The sequence below is a fragment of the Podarcis gaigeae genome (genome assembly GCF_964106915.1).
Source record: "Podarcis gaigeae genome assembly, chromosome: 1".
Lineage (NCBI taxonomy): Eukaryota > Metazoa > Chordata > Lepidosauria > Squamata > Lacertidae > Podarcis > Podarcis gaigeae.
In genome coordinates this window covers 113,254,967-113,274,867 of record NC_139678.1, presented here as the reverse complement: position 1 = coordinate 113,274,867, position 19,901 = coordinate 113,254,967, and the positions used below count along the sequence as shown (strand labels likewise).

General features: G+C 46.3%; 1 protein-coding gene across 2 annotated transcripts in view; it reads left to right on the top strand.

Moving 5' to 3' along the window:
* The window catches only part of UBE2E3 (ubiquitin conjugating enzyme E2 E3), a 101,596-nt gene that overhangs the window by 33,827 nt on the left and 47,868 nt on the right, over positions 1-19,901 (top strand). Inside the window, exon 4 of one of the 2 annotated variants that reach the window (XM_083714762.1) lies at positions 9,071-9,315. The exons of the other annotated variant lie outside the window; for it this stretch is intronic. Coding sequence (XP_083570888.1) covers positions 9,071-9,149 — 79 coding nt within the window. The 3' untranslated portion in view covers positions 9,150-9,315. Of the gene's footprint in view, positions 1-9,070; positions 9,316-19,901 lie in introns of those variants that run through there. 2 annotated transcript variants of the gene reach the window in all.

Sequence of the window (19,901 nt, the reverse complement as noted above, 5' to 3'; positions counted from 1 at the left end):
GCTTTGCCATGGTTTCTTTGTGTGCTGCTGCTTTGTGCTTCCATATGTTGTTAGCTGTTCCAGTTTAGTGATGTTAATCTTAGAAAGCATCACAGATGGATGGCCTCCTTATCAACAGGTGTGCTTTCCTGAACATACATTTGTGTGTATGTCATAGAATAATAGAATTGCAGAGTTGGAAGGGACCCCGACAATCATGTAGCCCAACCCCTTTCAATGCAGGAATATGCAGCCATCCCATTCAGGGATTGAACCTGCAACCTTGGTGTTCTGTGCATCAAGCTCTTAACCAGCTGAGCTATCCAGTCTTTGTTTAATCCTTGCAGAAAATAATCAGGTTTGTGCAAATGTGGCAGCACCATGTTAGGAGCGTGGGAACCCGTCTGAACCTGATCAGGGATGCCTACACTAGCTTTTGCCAACCTGGTGCCCTCCTGGTGGATTGAACTACAACTCCCAGCAGCCCCAGACAGCATGAGGAACAGGACACAAAAGCTAGCATCCTGAAGAATGCAGCCTTTCAACGGAAGTGTTCATACCTGCACTTATTGTTGGCAGAAGATATACATGGCAGCAGATGAGCAATATGTTTTTGGGACAGTGCTGTTAGACATCGTTTCAAGAGCTAAACTGGGATTTTTATTCTAGCCTTTTAGCAAATTTTAATTGAGAGCCCCTACCTCGGTTGCAGGGTCATGGTCTCAGTGTGGCCACACATGGGAAAAAAAACGGTCTGTGACTGTTTTGGAGGATATGGTACCCAGGCAGCCTGGCATTTTGAAATGTCATTTGAACGCTGTGACAGATCACGGACAACTTTGGCACCTTTTCTGGAAGAGGGTGAGCTGCGTGAAGAGGCTGTCCTGCATGCCCACAACACATCGGAGCAGTCAATTGAGCCAGTGTAGTTGCCCCGTGGTTTGGTGGCTTCATGGCATCAGCTGCCCCCTCGATGGCTCTTAGCCACAATAGCCATCTTCTGCCTCTGCTGTCCCAGGCAGTATTGCCTGTCAATGTCAGTTTCTGGGCCATTGCATGTGAGCAGAAGGCTGTTGTTTGCAGGTCCTTCTGGTGGGCATCTGGTTAGCCACTAGAGTGTCGGATCAGATGGACCTTCTGCCTGATGCCTCAGGGCTTTTCTCAGGGCTTTTTTTTCCTGGACAAAAAGGTGGGGGAACTCAACACGAAGTTGCTTGTTTGTTTGCTTGCTTGCTTATTGTGGGCCCAGTCTCACTGCCAAACACCCACACCCCTTGTAGTGGCTAAATGTAAGCTGTGATGAATAAACTCAAGCAGACAATGATCTGGATTAGAAATGGCCACAACTTTATTGATTACAGATATAGGTGGATTTTTGGCTCAAGCGTTGGGTGTATTCCAGTCCTCCCCACCTCGGACCCCCCCCCCAAAAAAAAGAACTTTGAAAAAGGTAAAAGAACTCAGTTCCTGCTCAGAAAAACCCCTGGCTTTTCTTATATTCTTACATGGTTGCTTTGCGCCTTCTTGATTCACAGAATTATTCACCCCTCGCACTCACTGTTACTTTCCCATAGCTAACACACTGTCCTTTTATAGCCTGTTTTTTTATTAAATTGCCTATTGGGATGTGAGCGCCAGCCTCTCCCGCACTCATCCATCTCAGCAGACAAATTTGACTAATGGCAGCAACGCAGAGTCTTTGCGTAACTGTTTGGTGTTAACTCAAAAGCCCTGTGTTTTTCTAGCGCATTTCTTCATTATTGTTTCCTTGCATTATTTAATGAAAACCACGCAGGGAGACGGCGGTGCTCTGCCAGGACAGCATACCAAATAAAAGCCAGGTGGTGTTTTGCATCTGTTTTCTCAACGCCGACTTTGGTGATATATGTATTCTCTGTGCAAGCTGCTGGGTTGTTTTAAGGTGAATCCTCAAAATAAATAGAGTGCATGTAGGAAAGCAGTTTCTTTATGAGCGCAGCTAAGCCAGCCATGAAGAATCCTAAGCCCTTATTCTGTGAGGAGCTCAGGTGATTCCAGGGCTGGGGAGTCAGGGCCGCTTTCCTTTCTGAGGAACCTTTGAAGGTTAGAAACTCAAATATATAAGCTAGGTGTCAAATGGCTCCGTAAGGGTAAAGGAACCCCTGACCATTAGGTCCAGTCGTGACCGACTCGGGTTGCGGCACTCATCTTGCTTTATTGGCCGAGGGAGCCGGCGTACAGCTTCCGGGTCATGTGGTCAGCATGACTAAGCCGCTTCTGGCAAACCAGAGCAGTGCACGGAAACACTGTTTACCTTCCCACCGGAGCGGTACCTATTTATCTACTTGCACTTTGACGTGCTTTCTAACTGCTAGGTTGGCAGGAGCAGGGACCGAGCAACGGGAGCTCACCCCGTCGCGGGGATTTGAACCGCCGACCTTCTGATTGGCAAGTCCTAGGCTCTGTGGTTTAATCCACAGCGCCACCCGTGTCCCAGTGGCTCCTTAAGCCAAGCTTAAAGTTGCCAAAACGGAATGTCTAGTTGCTATTTGGGTGCAATTCTCATTTTTTAAATGATGGACTGAATGTGATTGATTATCAGTTAAACATCTGACTGGTTCAGGTTTAGAGCTCCTGAGAACTTGAAGAAGAAAAGTCACCTTATCCATGAACAGTCCACACATATATTAGCCTATTCCTACCTCTGTTTTGTAATGGTGACACAGGCCATTCACAACATAAGAATATTCTTCACAACCGTGAGCAGGGCAGTGGAGTGGGGCAAGCGACAACAGTTAGCTATAACATTTTTCACCGCTCCTGCTCAGGCCGCACAATAAAAGCGTTTTGGTTCCTGAAATTCATTCCGATTGTGCAGATGAAATATAAGAGATAGAATTCTACAGGACGGGTTATTAGTGTGTGAAAACGGGCAAGATCGAAGGATCCCCAGGCATTCACCTCCAGGTGGTAGAGATGTCAGGTGCTAACCTGGCACCCACGAATCTTCACTTGGTCGCAAGTGGCCAACAGCCAGCTGCAAAATGTGCCTGAGGCCTGGCTAATTTTGAACACTGTTCCGAGGGCCACATGAACCGAGCTGGAAGCAAAGTTGGGAAGAACAAGGAATATACTTGTTACCTTTACACAGCAGGCTAGTCGTCTGCCATTCCAGACAAATGAAAGTAAAATTAATTATAGTGGTACCTCAGGTTAAGAACTTAATTCGTTCTGGAGGTCCGTTCTTAACCTGAAACTGTTCTTAATCTGAAGCACCACTTTAGCTAATGGGGCCTCCTGCTGTTGCTGTGCCGCCACTGCGCAATTTCTGTTCTCATCCTGAAGCAAAGTTCTTAACCCGAGGTAATATTTCTGGGTTAGCAGAGTCTGTAACCTGAAGCATATGTAACCTGAGGTGTCTGTAACCCGAGGTACCGCTGTACAGTCATACCTCGGGTTGAATGTGCTTCAGGTTGAGCGCTTTCGGGTTGCGCTCCGTGGCAACCTGGAAGTAATGGAGCGCGTTATTTGCTGCTCGCGCATGCGCAGACGCTCAAAATGACATCACATGCATGCGCGGAAGCGGCAAAACGTGACCCGCCCATGCAGATGCGCCGTCACGTCTTGCGTTCCATTCGGGATGCGAACGGGGCTCCGGAATGGATCCTGTTCGCATCCCGAGGTACCACTGTGTAGTCAAAAACACTGATGTGTGAATCTGTGCCAGTGAAGGAGGGGGAGTCTTTGTGAGGGGGAGTTGTGAGGGCTCATATAGAGAGGCAGAAAAGCTGAGGTTTTCCATCTCTGCATCACACACACACACACACACACACACACACACACACTGGCAGCCAAGTCCCAGTTTTTGTTGTTTAGATGAAGAGTAGCTTTGGGAGACTGAAACACGGCCAGCTGAATTGCATCATGATTTCAGCATCCTTTTTCAGTCCCGCCGCGCCTTGGTTTGAAAAGTGCCATCTAGTTTTTGAGAGCTCCAGAACACTTCTCTCCGAAAGCATGTGTCTTTTTAATACGTCATGGCTCAATTATCACATTCAATTTGGACTGCCAAAATAGCCATATATATTGTCTAGCGAGTGACAGGCTGGGCCTTTTTATCTGTGCCTGGCTGCCTGCCAGCTGCTTAATTGAAGCTCTGTGTTTGCTGTGTGTCAGATCTTACAGTGGTCTATTACGCCCAGCTAAAACAATATTTTGAAAATGTTTCAAATGCAAACCAACCCTGCGCCTAAGAATTTCATGTTGTCTTGCCGAATTGTCTCCTGCTGCAGTTGTACCACTTGGTCATTTAGCGTAGGTTATTTTGGGGTGTTGTATTTTTTTGGCGGGGGAGGGGGAAGTTGTTGCCTATGGGGACAAGCAGGATGCGGTCCTCTTGCATTCATCTTGGGAAATTACTGCAATTCCACCACCTTGCCACCCCTCAAAGCCGAGATGATTAAAGCGGATCCCTCTGCCTGTAATTTCTCATTTGAAGAATGCATTTTACACTTGCGCACCACCCAACCGGTCTTGCTTTGCATTGTGGAAAGCAGCGAATGCCTCTGGAGGGACCCGCCTTCCCATAGACCCTGCTCTGCTGAGTCCCACATGTCGACTTGTGTCATAGTTACACTCCATTAATTGTGGTTCCGTTTGACTGAACTTCACAAGCGTTGGGGAAATGCTACCACTTCTCTTCCAGCCTCTGCATTCTTGGCTGTTTGATAAATGTGGGCATGTCGCATTTTGGGGGAGCCCCAGCTTAATAGCCCCCATCCATCTGCAGCCGCACGTGGCGAGGCAATTTGCATGATTTAGGAGTCCCCGGACGAAAAGATGGGGGAGCACGTTGCCCTCCTGTTGCAATGGCAGATGGCCACATCCTACATGCCACAGTTATTCCCTATGATGCATTTGTTACCGTTGAGTGCTGACAAATGAGGGTCTTATCCGTTAAACCGCAGGGGGGTCGAAAAGGGGAGAGATAAAGAGTGTTATGTGTGCTGCAAAGGGGAAAAAAAGCAAAATGTTGACACTAATAAGGAAGTGAAGTGCTAAAGGCAGCCACAGATCCTTCTGCCCATCGCAGTGCAGTTGGGCATCCAATTTGCTAGCTGCCTATTGCCCAAGATTTCAAATACAGTAGGAGAAATGTGTATTGGCAACTCGGGGCTGGATTAAGAGGCCCTAAACACTTAAAAGATTTTGGTGCCCCTCTATATATCTAATTCAAAATATAAACAACAGTAAACCGTGGAATAGAACTGTTTTGATTCGATTTCTAGATGGGGAACCAGTGGCCCCACATAAGCTGTTGGACTTTAAGTCCCATCAGTACCATCCATCATGGCCAGTGGTCAGGAATGATGGGAATTGTAGTCCAGGAACATCTAGAGCAGGGTTTCCCAAACTTGGGTCTCCAGCTGTTTTGGGACTACAACTCCCATCATCCCTACCTAGCAAGACCAGTGGTCAGGGATGATGGGAACTGTAGCCCAAAAGCAGTATTTGGGAAACACTGAAGAAGGCCCCCTGTGGTTTGAATGGTGCAGTGGATGGCAGCTGAATAAAACACCCATTAGCATGTTCAGTGTTAAACTGGCCCATGGAAAAGCATTAAGTTTTCCCGTTTGCAATTTTGGCTTTGGCTCCTTCTATCTGTGTGTCTGGAATGGAAACTCTGAATTCCCAATTTTTTTTCACAGGGAGGAAGCAGTGCTGGTTGATTTATACTGTTGGAGGGGTGTGCGTTTCTGCCTGTTTCTGCTGGCAGTTAATTAAAACTAGCCTGTGGCCCCGGTGTTTGACCAAACAGGCAAGGAGATTAACCTGAATGCCTCTTCCTCTCCCCTCTCCCCTGGCACCCACTTCAGCTCTTTGCAAAATGAGAGTCTATATAAAGCCGTGCAAATTTGCCATGGGCATGATCACTAACAATTTCTTCACAGAGCGTGTATAAATACTTAGAACTTGTCCTTTGGAACCATTTCTGCCAGGAACTTTGTATATTTCTTTCCTTCCCTTTCCCCTCCAAGTGTGTTTTATGTCTGCTAGGAATATGTTTGACTGCCTGTTGAGTAGTTAAGGCCATAAAGAAATTTTGTGTTGGATTTTGAAAACGCTGTATTTTATTCCCTTTTTTCCTACTAAGGGGAGAATGAAAATATATATAAACACACATATATGTACACATTTTTATATATCCCATTGGGAGGATATATTTCCTGTTGAAATTCATTTTTTAGATGCATGTATATGTATATATATATATATACACACACACACATATTCATATGCACTGTTTTATAAACATGTACACACTCCACTCAGCAGGGAACAGTAACAAATCCCTCAGAAACTATAGAAAGTTAATGTGAGATTATGCCTGCAAACATGCCCTCTTCATCATGAAGAAGAGGATGGAGGGATTTTCATCATTTTTATGCATAAACTCCACTTTCCATTTAAATGCTCCACACAAGTTGGGGCAGCAGGATGACTTGGGGGCTCATTTCTGCATGTAAGTAACCTAAACTCTGGTGTCCTGTGCAGGCTAGCTCATTCTAGGATGGAGAACCTTTTTAAAAAGTGGAATTGAAGCAGGACTTTGAGGGAAAACAATGGCAGCAAACAGACACAAAAACGGTACTTTGAAGATGTGTGTCTGATATTTAGCCTCTGAATAAGCACTTCTTATGTGCTAAAAAATCAAAAGGGGTGAACCTTTAGCGCCATAGTAATGAAGACATTAATGTATCTATGTTTACAGATTGCACTGTTAATTCTATCTGCACAAGAAATATTGTAAGGAAGGACGCACTATTTCAGATATTTGGGGACTGAGCCATTTAGGGCTTTTAAACACATAAGCTTTTTTTTTTAAAAAAACAAAACCTGAGTTATATGTGTTCTAAAGAAAACCACGGCCAGAATTCTGGCAGCTGAATTTTCTGAGTCATCTTCAAGGGTAGTCCCATGTAGAGCACATTGCAATAATTCAGTCTGGAAGCTACCAGAGCATGGGATTCTGTGGCCAAGCAATCTTTGTCCCCAAAGTACCGTATTTTTCGCTCTATAACACGCACCTGACCATAACACGCACATCGTTTTTAGAGGAGGAAAACAAGGGAAAAAACATTCTGAATGAAACAGTGGATGTATCATTTTTGTGCTTCATGCTGTGGCCACAGACATGTGATCTGATGGTGAATTTGGGCTGACCCAGTGCAAAAATCCTGAGAATCCCTGTGCATCCATGGTTTGTAACCACGTTTTTGCACCATTGCAGCCCCAGGCAACAGTGGGTGCGTGATTTTTGGGGGGCAGGCTGTAGCCATGGACATGCTATGTGCTCTGATGGTGAATTTGGGCTGACCCAATGCAAAGATCCTGAGGATCCATGTGGATCCATGGTTTGTAACCACGTTTTTGCACCATTGCAGCCCCAGGCAACAGTGGGTATGTGATTTGGGGGGGGGGCAGGCTGTAGCCATGGACATGCTATGTGATCTGATGGTGAATTTGGGGTGACCCAATGCCAAAATCCTGAGAATTCCTGTGGATCCATGCTTTTTAACCACATTTTTGCACCATTGCAACCCCAGGCAACAGTGGGTGCGTGATTTTGGGGGGGCAGGCTGTAGCCATGGACATGCTATGTGATCTGATGGTGAATTTGGGGTGACCCAATGCCAAAATCCTGAGAATTCCTGTGGATCCATGCTTTTTAACCACATTTTTGCACCATTGCAGCCCCAGGCAACAGTGGGTGCTGATTTTTTTGGTGCAGGCTGTAGCCATGGACATGCTATGTGATCTGATGGTGAATTTGGGGTGACCCAATGCAAAGATCCTGAGGATCCATGCTTTGTAACCACATTTTAAGTGGGGAGCGAAGGAAAAACAAAGAAGGGACATTAGAGGGGTGTGCAGAGAAGCAGCTGGCTAAGAATGCAGGAGAGGGATTTAACGGGAGGGAGGAAAGAAAGGCAAAAGTTTCCCCCCACCCAAGCCAGCCATCTCTCTCTCTCTCTCTCTCTCTCTCTCTCTCTCTCTCTCTCCCCTCTCTCTCTCCCTCCCCCTCCCCCCCTCTCTCTCCCTTCCCCCCTCTCTCTCCCACTCCCCCAGCAGCACCGGAGCTTGCCTGGAGGGGAGGGGCTTTCCCTGCTCTTTGTTCCGTTTCAGCAAACACAGCAACGAAACAGAGGAGGGTGGGCAGTAAGACCCTGAGGCAGAATGCAGGAAAGCAGCCACTTCCTTTTTTCAGGTTTCGCTTGTCCGTGCAGCGTGCAGCGCCGCGATTTGATTTTTGCATGATTTTTCGGCTCCAGGGACCACACATTCGCTCTATAACACGCACAGACATTTCCCCTTCCTTTTTAGAAGAAAAAATCTGTGTGTTATAGAAGGAAAAATACGGTACCATAATAGATGAACCAGCCAGCACTAGAAAAAGACTTCAGGTCTGACAACCTGAATCTCCAGGGACAAAATTGAAACAAGTTGTGAACCTGCTCTTTCCAGGGAGATGGAGTCCACACCAGGACAGGCCATCTTTACACCCTCTGGATGTGAGAACTTGGAGCACATAACGCCCCTGTCTTTTCAGGATTCAGGTTCAGGGGTTTTTTTTGCCTCCATCCAGCCTATCACAGCCTGCAGGCACCAAACCATTAACCCATGAACTACCTTTCCTGTTTCAGATGGAGCTGGGTGGCATCTGCATATTGATGACACTTCACTCCAGATCTCCTGATGACAGTTCCCAGGAGCATATGTTAAATAGGATGGAGCACAAGCTGGAACCCTGTGCGACACCATCAGACAACTCCAATGGTGTTAAGCAGTAGCCTTCCATAACTACTTTCTGGAAGTGGCCCTGGATGGAGGAGTGAAACCACTGAAGCACAAGGCTGCCTACCTTCACCTCCTTGAGATGCTCCAGGAGGATGCTGTGGTCAACAGTATCAGCAAAAAACATGTTTAGCCTTCATTCATTTCATTGTAGGGAACAAATGGTTGAATTTTCACCTTCATAGTGGACTGACTGCTTTCCATACTCATTCAGCACTTGATACTAAAGTCCCATGATTTTCTTTTTTGTTTGCAGGTCAACCTTTAATGGAACTGTAAAACTAAAGTGTAGACAGCAGCTTTCCTTTTTGTCACCTGAAGGGCTTAAAAGTTGAGAAGGGTAGTAACTCAGATGTCAGAAACTCCTGAGGAAAGGAGAAGGAAGAGTGGGCAGCGCTGTTAGCCTTGTGTAAGTAACGCAGCCATTAGCAGCGAGGGAAGTTGAAAAGCTCAGATTGTGACACTTTTCATTCATTATCACTGTAAAAAAAAAAAAAGAAAAAAAGAATGCCTCCCACGCAGGGTGTATGAATGTAAAAAAAATTCTGTGGTCCATGTGCCTCTGTTGTTAGATGGTCTTCACACTGTGAATAATGACAGGCATGTATTTTCCATTGTTACGTGGTGCTGGGTTAATGCTGACTCACTGCAAATGATGGTTTGCAAATGGGCATATTCCAGACTCCCTTTGTTTTCTTCCCTTCTCTGGCATGGTCCCACCTCCCTTTTCTTATCATAATTTATTATTTATACCCTGCCCATCTGGCTGTGTTTCCCCAGCCACTTTGGGCGGCTTCCAACAGAATCTTAAAAACACGATAAAACATCAAACATTAAAAACTTCCCTAAACAGGGCTGCCTTCAGATGTCTTCTGAAAGTCAGATAGTCGTTTATTTCCTTGACATCTGATGGGAGGGCGTTCCACAGGGTGGGCACCACTACCGAGAAGGCCCTCTGCCTGGTTCCCTGTAACTTGGCTTCTCGCAGTGAGGGAACCGCCAGAAGGCCCTCAGAGCTGGACCTCAGTGTCTGGGCTGAATGATGGGGGTGGAGACGCTCCTTCAGGTTTACAGAGCTGAGGCCATTTAGGGTTTAAAGGTTAGCACCAACACTTTGAATTGTGCTTGGAAACGTACTGGGAGCCAATGAAAGTCTTTCAGGACCGGTGTTATACAGTCCCGGTGGCCACTCCCAGTCGCCAGTCTAGCTGCCTCATTCTGGATTAGCTGTAGTTTCCAGGTCACCTTCAAAGGTAGCCCCACGTGGAGCGCGTTGCAGCAGTGCTCTATTTTAGCCATGGTTTAGTGTTACACCTGCACCTGTACCTGTTAACACCTGCTCACCAGACACTGCCTTAACAGCGAATGCAGACTATTTACCCAAAACCCAGGCAGGTTTGTATGTGAGAATGGTGATACGTCAGGAATTATTACTTATAGTTGTGCTGCCGGGTGCCTGGGAGAATTCCCCTCCCTTAACTTTCCTTCTTTGCTGGCTGTCTGGGGGTGGGTGGGTGAGATTCTGTACTGCAGCTGACTTGACTTTGACCTTTCTTACAAGTGACCATTTGCCAAGTGACTACTTAAAGGTTTCCTGCATTCAACGGCTTGTCGTCTTGTGCTGTCTTGTCAAGCAGTGAGGAGATTGGGCAGCTGGCGATGGCAACTTGCCTGACCCCTGATATAGGGCAGCTTCCTATGAACCTGATAGCTATATGGCCCCTACTGCTCATTTTTCGGCGGGGTTTTGAGTTTTCCTCCTTGAGGTGAAATGAGCATTCCTCTGCTTAAGGAAAGAAAAGGTGCATTTCCAAAAAGGGAGGCGGAAAACCAAAGCAAAACAGAGAAGAAGACTAGATTACACAGCTATTATTGTCCTTGTTTCAAAGTGGGTCTTTTAAACTCTTTTTTTATTCTGATAGAAGGGCAGCTCTGTTTCCTCCTCTCTGTTGGAATTGCTTGGCCCAGCCATTATTAGCAGGGTTTGGAAGAAATGAGGCAGCTGGTATCTCTCCTTAGAGAGCGAAGGCAACCAAAGGCCACCAGTCCATCTTGGATTACAAGCGGCATAAACACAGCTCTTCCTTCTCTCTCCCTTGGCTGCCTTGATTCCATTTTTTCTTAAAGAGGAAGGGTAGTTCCACTTGCCACTGCTGCGCTGCAAAAGAAAAGATCTGGAGGCATGATATACATATATTTTAAAGTTTGCACGGAAATGGGGAATTGAATCAAACAACAACAACAACATCAGCTTCTTGCCCCCACATGGCAAGAAATCCCCCCCCCCTTTTTAGTGTTTATGTGTTTTTAAACAAAAGGATAGAATTCTGCTCATTTGGTATTGCTAGAACTTGATGCTCGCTTGTTTTCATTGGTTTTTGGCTTCGTGTTCTGGCTCTGCCGGTGCAGCTTGCCTACCTGTTATTTCTGCCGGCATGAGAGGACCCAAGTAGGCAGTCAGGACTCTGAATTCTTCTCTGCAGGACTCTTTGCTGCAGACCCTGAGACCCCCCCTCACACTTAACGCACCACATCATCTCCGAAGGAGAATTGTGTTTCACCCAACGGATAAGAGCAGGTGTGGGGAACCTCAGTCCCAGGGCCAAATGCAGCTCTCTAGACCTTTATATTTGGCCCTCAGGACTCCCCCCCCAGACCACCCCATCTTCATAGCCTCCCTGAATACTTTTCAAGTGTCCCTATTGCCCTTACCAGTGCTGCCACTGCTGAGCTTATCCTGCTTCTTTTCAAGCATCTTAACTGAGGCACAGCCTTCTGAACTTAGTGTTTTTCCGTATATAAGAAGATTTTTTTATTATAAAAAATGCTTAAAATTGGGCACGGATAGTGCGGGGCAGGGGCTGGCAATTGGTGGCAGCCGCGAGCAGGAGATTGTCAGTGGCTATTGGGCAGGTGATTGGTGGCTGCGGCAAGGCCTGCTGATGATTGGCTGCTGTTGCGGCAATTGGGCAGGTGATTGGCGGCTTTGTCAAGGCATGCGATTGGCAGCGTTGGTCAAGCGAGTGAGCGATTATCACTATCCCCCCCCCCCAAAGCTCAATAACTCTGGGCAATCTCCCCCCATTTCCTTAATTTGGAGTCGCAAAAATAGAGGTTGTCTTATACATGAGGACGTGGAAAAATACATGGAAAAATACAATAAGCCACTGAGCATCTTCTCTCACTACTGAGGAACAACGTGAGCAACCTCAGTTCATCTGTGACTAGACTTGTTATGTACTGAAGTTCTCACCCTGGGCCAGCAGGGTGATACTGTAGATGGTTCAGGTCCACATATGCAAATAAGGGATCGAAAGTGACGTTCAGTGATTGGATAGTTACAGAAAGTTGTTAGAATTACGTTGTTCTGGAGCTCTATAGAAGCAGGCTGGCTGAACCCTTCAGTTCAGTTCTGTTCTGCGAATAAACAAGAGCTGTTTGAAGAATCACTGTGTCGTCTGATATGTTCACCCGCAACTTAACAAGAACAAGACTGAAAGGGCTTTTAGTAGCTGGGAGTTTTGGGGACTGTTACAATGCATTGGGCCAAAACCTGTAACATAACAACAACATCAACAACTTCTTCTTCTATAATGAATCACTGTACAGTGGTGCCCCGCAAGACGAAATTAATTCGTTCCGCAAGTTTTTTCGTCTTGCGAGTTTTTCGTCTTGCGAAGCACGGTTTCCCATAGGAATGCATTGAAAATCAATCAATGCGTTCCTAAGGAAACCGCCTTCAGTCCAGGTCCGGGGACAGTCTGTCCCCCGACCTCTTCTGAAGGCTGGGGGGGGGGACAAGGGCTTTTCTTCCCACCCCCAGCATTTTAAAAAACCCCGGGACAGCGGAGGACTTCTCCGGGGTTTTTTAAAATGCTGGCGGGCGGCAGCGCTGCCGTCCGGGAAAGCGGAGAAAGCGCTGCGTTTCTCCGATCTCCCGGGAAGGCAGGCAGGGGGGAGCAAAGACTTTTGCCCCCCGCCGGCGTTCAGAAGAGGTCCAGGACCTCTTCTGAAGGCCGGTGGGGGGTGAAAGTCTTTGCTCCCCCCCGCCGCCTGCCTTCAAAAGCCGTCCGGGAAAGCGGAGAAAGCGCTGCGTTTCTCCGCTCTCCCGGGAAGGCAAGCAGGGGGGAGCAAAGACTTTTGCCCCCCGTCGGTGTTCAGAAGAGGTCCTGGACCTCTTCTGAAGGCCGGTGGGGGGCGAAAGTCTTTGCTCCCCCCCCCCCGCCGCCTGCCTTCAAAAGCCATCCGGGAAAGCGGAGAAAGCGCTGCGTTTCTCCGCTCTCCCGGGAAGGCAGGCAGGGGGGAGCAAAGACTTTTGCCCCCCGCCAGCCTTCAGAAGAGGTCCAGGACCTCTTCTGAAGGCGGGCGGGGGGCAAAAGGCTTTGCTCCCCCCCCCGCCTGCCTTCAAAAGCCATCCGGGATAGCGGGAAGCGCTTCCCTGCTATCCCGGACCGCTTTTAAAATGCTGGCGGTGGGGAGCAAAGCCTTTCGGCCCCCGCCGGCCTTCCTGGACCTCTTCTGAAGGCCGGAGGGGGGGGGGGGAAAGGCTTTGCTCCCCACCACCAGCATTTAAAAGAGGTCCCTGGAGATTTCCCTATGGGCTTTCTTCTTGTGAAGCAAGCCCATAGGGAAATTCGTCTTGCGAAGCGCCTCAAAAAACGGAAAACCCTTTCGTCTAGCGGGTTTTTCGTCTTGCGAGGCATTCGTCTTGCGGGGCACCACTGTATTGTGCCTTTCCCTCACCTCTATTTTTGAATCATGGGTGCTAGGAACAACTAGTAAGTGGAAGGGCAAAATTCGTTTCGGGCAAATGCCACCTGCTCTTGTTGCAATGAGCTTCCTTTGTCCCAAAATCTAAGCATTTTTGGAATGCTCTTCCAAGATGCTTCCTGATAGTACTTGCTGCTTAAATGGACTCAGTACTTTTGGTGCTTCCTTTTTGAAAGTTACGTTCAAAACCAACAGCAAAGTAAAAAGGGGCTTTCTGTGGTTCCTGCTGCCCCCACACCCCGCAGAGATGCGAAAGAGGCAGCGAGAGAAATTGCTTTTTTTCCGGGAGGAATGGGAAGGCTATGGATTTGTGAGAGACTGAGGGGAACAAAGCATGATTGCACAGCGCACCTGTTTTAGCGTCTGTTTTAAATATTTATTACATGCTTGAAATGCTTAAAGCTTCGCACTTAAAGCCGCGGTCTGATTTAATGTTATGTATAGCTGTGAAGGTATAACTGAAAAGAAAAGAAAAATCACTGGGCTGGGGTGGGAGCGGGGGATGAGAGAGACAAGGGGAGGTGGAAACAGAGCTAGGCATCAAAGAAGTAATAAGATTGACATGCGTGAGAGAAAACGGCGGCACTTTGACAGTGCAGTCCCAATGAGTTCCATGGAGCTTATTTCCAGGTGTAAGGTTGCAACTTACTGGTTGTTTTGATCTCTGAAAACAGTTACTTATTTATTGGCCTCTTTTTTGACAAGTATTATCTCCCTAAAGTGGCCCTCCTGGTGAGAGAGAGGCCAGACCAACCGTGAGGCAAAATGAGGGAATTGCCTCAGGCGCCAAATTGTGAGGGCATTCTCTTGAGTGAGCCCTGTGGCTGTACTCTTCCTTGGGAGGCCAGAGCTGTTAACAACAACAACAACAATTTATAACCCGACCAACAACAACAACAATTTATAACCCGGCCAACTGACTCTGTTGCTCCAGCCCCTCTGGGAGGCTCCCAACAATTATAAAAACATAATGAAAAATCAAACATTAAAAACATCACTGAACATGGGCTCCCTTTGGATTTCATCTAAAAGTTGGATAGTTTAACAGTGCAGGCAACAAAATGCTTTGGCCGACTCCTGGTTCTAGGACAAGATAAGACTGAGTTAACAACATAACTCATATACTGTATCTGTCTATAAAATAGGTAAAAGGAAGGGTGGCTGACTGGGAGCGATACAGAACATTAGATGAAATGTGGAAATGTGACTAGTTTACATATGTTTAAAGATGAGTGAATTAATGTCTTATGGAATGGGAAGGGAGGAGTATTCTCTGTAGATTGTATACAGTTCGCTGAGAAGATGGGTTTAAACATTTATTAGGTAGATTTGTTATAGGCTAAGCAAGGAGTGGGCACAGTGATTTTACAGGGGCATAATTCGTACCCTTTCGCTGCTCAGGAAAGTTAACATGGAACGTTTCAGTGACTGGCTATGTGAGGATCTTCAGTGGATGAAAAAAAAGGTTACATATTGCAGGATTCATAATCATAGTAGCTATAGTCAGTTAATTTATATAGACCACATTTTACACAAATACTTCTGTGCTCATAAAAATGTCTAAATACAGTAGTAGAATAACAGTACATAATAAAAAGTAGGAAGAGCACTGCAACCTCACGCTATACCCACCCCTTCAACAATTAACAGTTCATTTAACATACATCAAAAACCTAAGGGAGCACAAAACTCACCAATAGGTCAAGTAAAAATATATTCAGGTTTGTAGCTGTTGTGGGTTTCATTACAGGCTTGCCACGTTTATGTCAGTATCTTAGTGGTACTTAACTCTGCGATTGACTGTGACCCTTTGCCGTTACATTTGTGAACTGGCTTAGTATCCATGTAAGCACGCAGACATTATCAAACAGAAATTTTGCAGTTGGCTCCCTTGATACGATTCTGTAGTGCAAAAAGATGTTGGCTGTGTGGTCAGATATTTTGGACAATGCTCCTAGGCAGCATAAAGGCTCTGTTTAGATGCAAACCAATGTGGTTTAATATTTATTACAACCAACTAGCATGTTGCTTGTTTAGGAAACATGTGAATGACAAAATGGGGAAACTGATTTAGGGCAGTAACTTGAGTTAGTCCTTTTCTCCTTTTAACTTGGTGTCTTCAATCATGACGGAATTAAATCACTCCACCCTGCTGGAGAGTTTATTTAGCTGGTACTGAAATGGACAATGAGACTTGCTTCTTTGCTTGAAAGAACAGTAAATTAACCTGATGATATTGCTATATCTACTCAGCCTGAGATATTTTAAAATGTCATTGAGCCTGGAAACACATCTGTTAAACCACACTGAATCTGAACATCAATTGTTGTCTAAGGCTGCAACCCTGAACTCTCTTTTTTCCATGGCAGTAAATCCCACTGATTGAAGTGGGACTTGCTTCTGAATAAATGTACGAGATTACACTGAAAATTGCTTTTAGTTAAGGCTGAGCTGAAAGTTCTCCCCCCTGACACCAAAATTTGGTGTGTACAGTGAAAAGAGGTCATTATTGGGAAGGCAAATTTTTTTTAGTGGGGGATAACCAACTCCCTGCTTTTACATTTTTGCGGGGAAGAAGAATATCATACTTTCTTGTTGACATGTTAGATTTCCATCACAGGAAGGGATGTATGAATTTGGGGGGTGGGGAACCTTCATATATGCAGTCTTCCCACACACACTGAAGTGGTACACTCCTTATGGGATTGTACCATGTATTTCCTCCACATCAGGGGCAGAGAAACATTTTCCAGCCTGTGGGCATCCTTCCAGGGATGTGCGAATTGGAAGGGGAGAGCCTTCAAATATGCAGTTTCCCCCCACACTCTGAAGTGGTATGCTCCATACAGGGTTGTACCATGTATTTTCTACACATCAGGGGTGAGGAACACTTTTACAGCCTGGAGGCCAGTGGGTGGGGCCAGAGGCCAAAGTGGGTGGAGCAACAGAGCGTATACCTCTTGCCTTTGAGTAGGCTACCTTCCAGCCACTAGAACCAACTCCAGGGGGCTGTGGGTGCTTTGACACCCACAATAATTTATTTGTGGGGGCTGGACCACCCACAAAGTCCATGGGCTTTGAATTTGAAGCCCTTCGTTGTGGACACCCACAGTCTTCGGCACGAGATGGCACCTGTGCTTCCAGCCATGCAAAGCTGGAGGCTTCTGTACACAAACATACAGTCACCTCCACCTTGACAAAGAAGAGTTTAGCACAGTTTTAAGACTAGAAGAGGACACATTACTGGGATGGTGAGGGTGTGACCTGGGAGGTGGGAGTCATCGCTTGAGGAGGCTTCAGAGGGCCAAACAGAAAAGCTGGGAAGGCTGCCTTCAGTGTCTGGCCTGGAGCCTCTCCACCCCTGCACTACCTTTTTATAAAATCTGTCGTTGGTATCCAGGTACAGTGGTACCTCAGGTTAAGAACTTTATTTGTTCTGGAGGTCCGTACTTAACCTGAAACTGTTCTTAACCTGAAGCACCACTTTAGCTAATGGGGCCTCTCGGTGCTGCCGGAGCCCGATTTCTGTTCTCATCCTGAAGCAAAGTTCTTAACCTGAAGCACTATTTCTGGGTTAGCGGAGTCTGTAACCTGAAGCGTAGGTAACCTGAAGAGTATGTAACCTGAGGTACCACTGTAGTCCAAAACAGGAAATACACATGCTCCGAGTTTCTTGTCAAAGGAATGCTATAGTTGAAGTCAGAGATTTGCAGGTGTTCGCCTCCCCCAGCATCTGTTGTGTCACCTTAACCGTTGTCACTCTGCTCTCGCAACATGTGAATTGGCGCAGCAACCTCAATCGATGTGACAGAGTGGATGACAGAACAGCAGACTTGGTCATGGTCATCTCTTGCCAGAGGCAGAGCTCCAGATAGTCAGTTCACTCTGAGCTCCAAAGACAAACAGAACAGACACTTCTCATGTGGGAAGCTGCATGGCGTTTGGTAATGTATAATAATAATAATAATAATAATAATAATAATGGGAGGAGGACATGTTCTTATTCTGAGGGACTTCGGATCTGGTGTGTGCACAGATCTGCTTGTCAAGGGAAAGGATACTCGAGGCCTTTGGCAAGGAGGGTGCCCAGCCCCACACGCCCCCTCCCTCCAACCTCTCACTCGAAATGAGTTTGAGAGATGGTAAGAAACAACAAGAGGATTTTTGAAAGCTCAGGGCATTTGAGAGGAGGCCTTCTCTCTCCTCCGACGCTGGGGTTTTCTTTCACATGTGCTAAGGTTTAGAGCAGATAAGAAGCAGCAAGTGTATCTGTTTATCTACATCTATATCTGTTTCTTAAATTCTCTTCCAGGCATTCAGCGGAGAGGAAGGAGTTGGTTGCAAATGCAAATAGAAGCTGCCTTTATACTAGGGAATGTCAATATTTGTGAATTCTTGGAAATTTGCTTCCTTTGTTTATTATTTTAGGGTTGTTGTTTTTTTTAATTTGGATTTGTAAAGAGCCATTCATGTGGTCACCTATGGTGTTTAAAAATCACCTGCAGGTGACCAGACTGGAAAGCGTTTGCAATCTGAAAGGTAGTTTGCTTGCTTATCTGTCTGCTTTTCAGTCTCTCATTCATGTAAGCATTATGGAGAACAATAACCACTTCTTTAAAGTGGAGTTTGGTGGTCTTTCGGACATGTGCTCATACACATCCTTGCAGTTTAGTTGTTTATCTGGCAAGCTGCAGTTAGTGCTTTTAGTTTAAGTGTGTTGAAAAGTTTCATTATATTTTCCAAAGGCTTTGGCATCACGTTTGTAGGGAAAAAACCTGTTTTTAAAAGTGATGATTAACATGGCTGTTAGTTAAATCCCATTTATGAAGTGGGTTAGATGGTTAAAACGGTTTATTTCCTGCATATTGTTTTCATTTCCCTTCTTTGTGACATTGCTGAGTAAGGGTAATAAGAGATCTTCGGGGAGGAGCACAACGAAGAGCAAAATTCATTTCTCTCACTTTTTTATTGCCTTGTAATTTAAATCGGTTGGCACACTTTTCCTCAGAGGCAATAAAACATCTCTATTGCTCTTCTAAGGGTGAGTTTACTGTTCTGCTTCTTCTTTTTCACCTGCTTCCATCCAGCATCATTCTTAAATTCTAATTGTCCTCTTCCCAGAAACTAAGACTCAACAGGCTTGTTTAATGTAAGGATAACCATTCTGAGTAGGTAAGAGGTGTTGGGGCAGAACTACACTTCCTCTGAGCTTTGAAATCATAGAATTGCAGAGTTGGAAAGGACCACAAGCGTTCATCTAGTCCAACCCCCTGCAATGCAGGAATCATTTTGCTCAATGGTAGGTCTCGAACCCACAACCCTGAGATTAAGAGTCTCACGAAACCTCAGAGCTACCATAGCCTCTTCCGTGCGGCCAGACCCCCAGAACCCTCTTCAAGCTGTAGTGTAATAGAGATGTAAAAAATTACCCTTCCTCAGAAATTATGGCCACAGAGTGAGCTGGGAGCAGGGGTAGTCTTGCTCTAGCATCTGGATGCACAGAGCAAAGTCTGTAGCAGGAAAGGCTTCGTGCATATAGCTGTACACAAGAAGAATACACAGCTTGGGCTGCGTGCATGGACAACAGAGAGCCTGTCTGAGGGGGGCACTGCCATGGGCTGATCAGTGGCCTCCAGACCATCTGCTACTTCCCCATTCTCATTTTTGTGACATGACCACCAGCACCCACCTCTCCTTCCCTCTGCCCCACTTCCTGCTCTTCCCTGACCCCTTCTCTCTCTCTCTCTCTCTCTCTCTCTCTCTCTCTCTCTCTCTCCATTGCTACCATAGCAGCAGTAGCGTTGATGGGTTCGCCTGCTACTTGGCCAGTAGCGTAGCGTGGTGGGCAGAGGGACGGTGGTCCCGGGGCACAGAATTCTGAGGGGGGCGCAACCAGGAACATCGCCCACTCACCCTGCCCCTGAGATGGCTGAGCCAAGAGGTTTCTAACACAGGCAAGCAGTAGGAAGCCTCTGGACTGACCAAGCACTACATAAAAACTCGGGAGTCTAGCCTTTGCTTGGGAAAAGATAATATACATTTTTGCATTTTGCTATTTCATCCAAATTTTCCCATATCCAGCAGCTGTGCTCATAGAGAGGCTGAATATTCCCCTCTAATACTGATCCAAATAATACACCCCTCCTAGAAAAAGCATGTATGATTTTTTTTATTTAAAAAATCAAAAGATATATACAGAAAGGCGCTCAGAATTAGATTAGACCAATTCCTCTCTCACCAGTGATTTTCCTTGCAGCAGCGTAAGAGCATAGGTATCTCTGTCTTAAAGGTAAAGGGACCCCTGACCATTAGGTCCA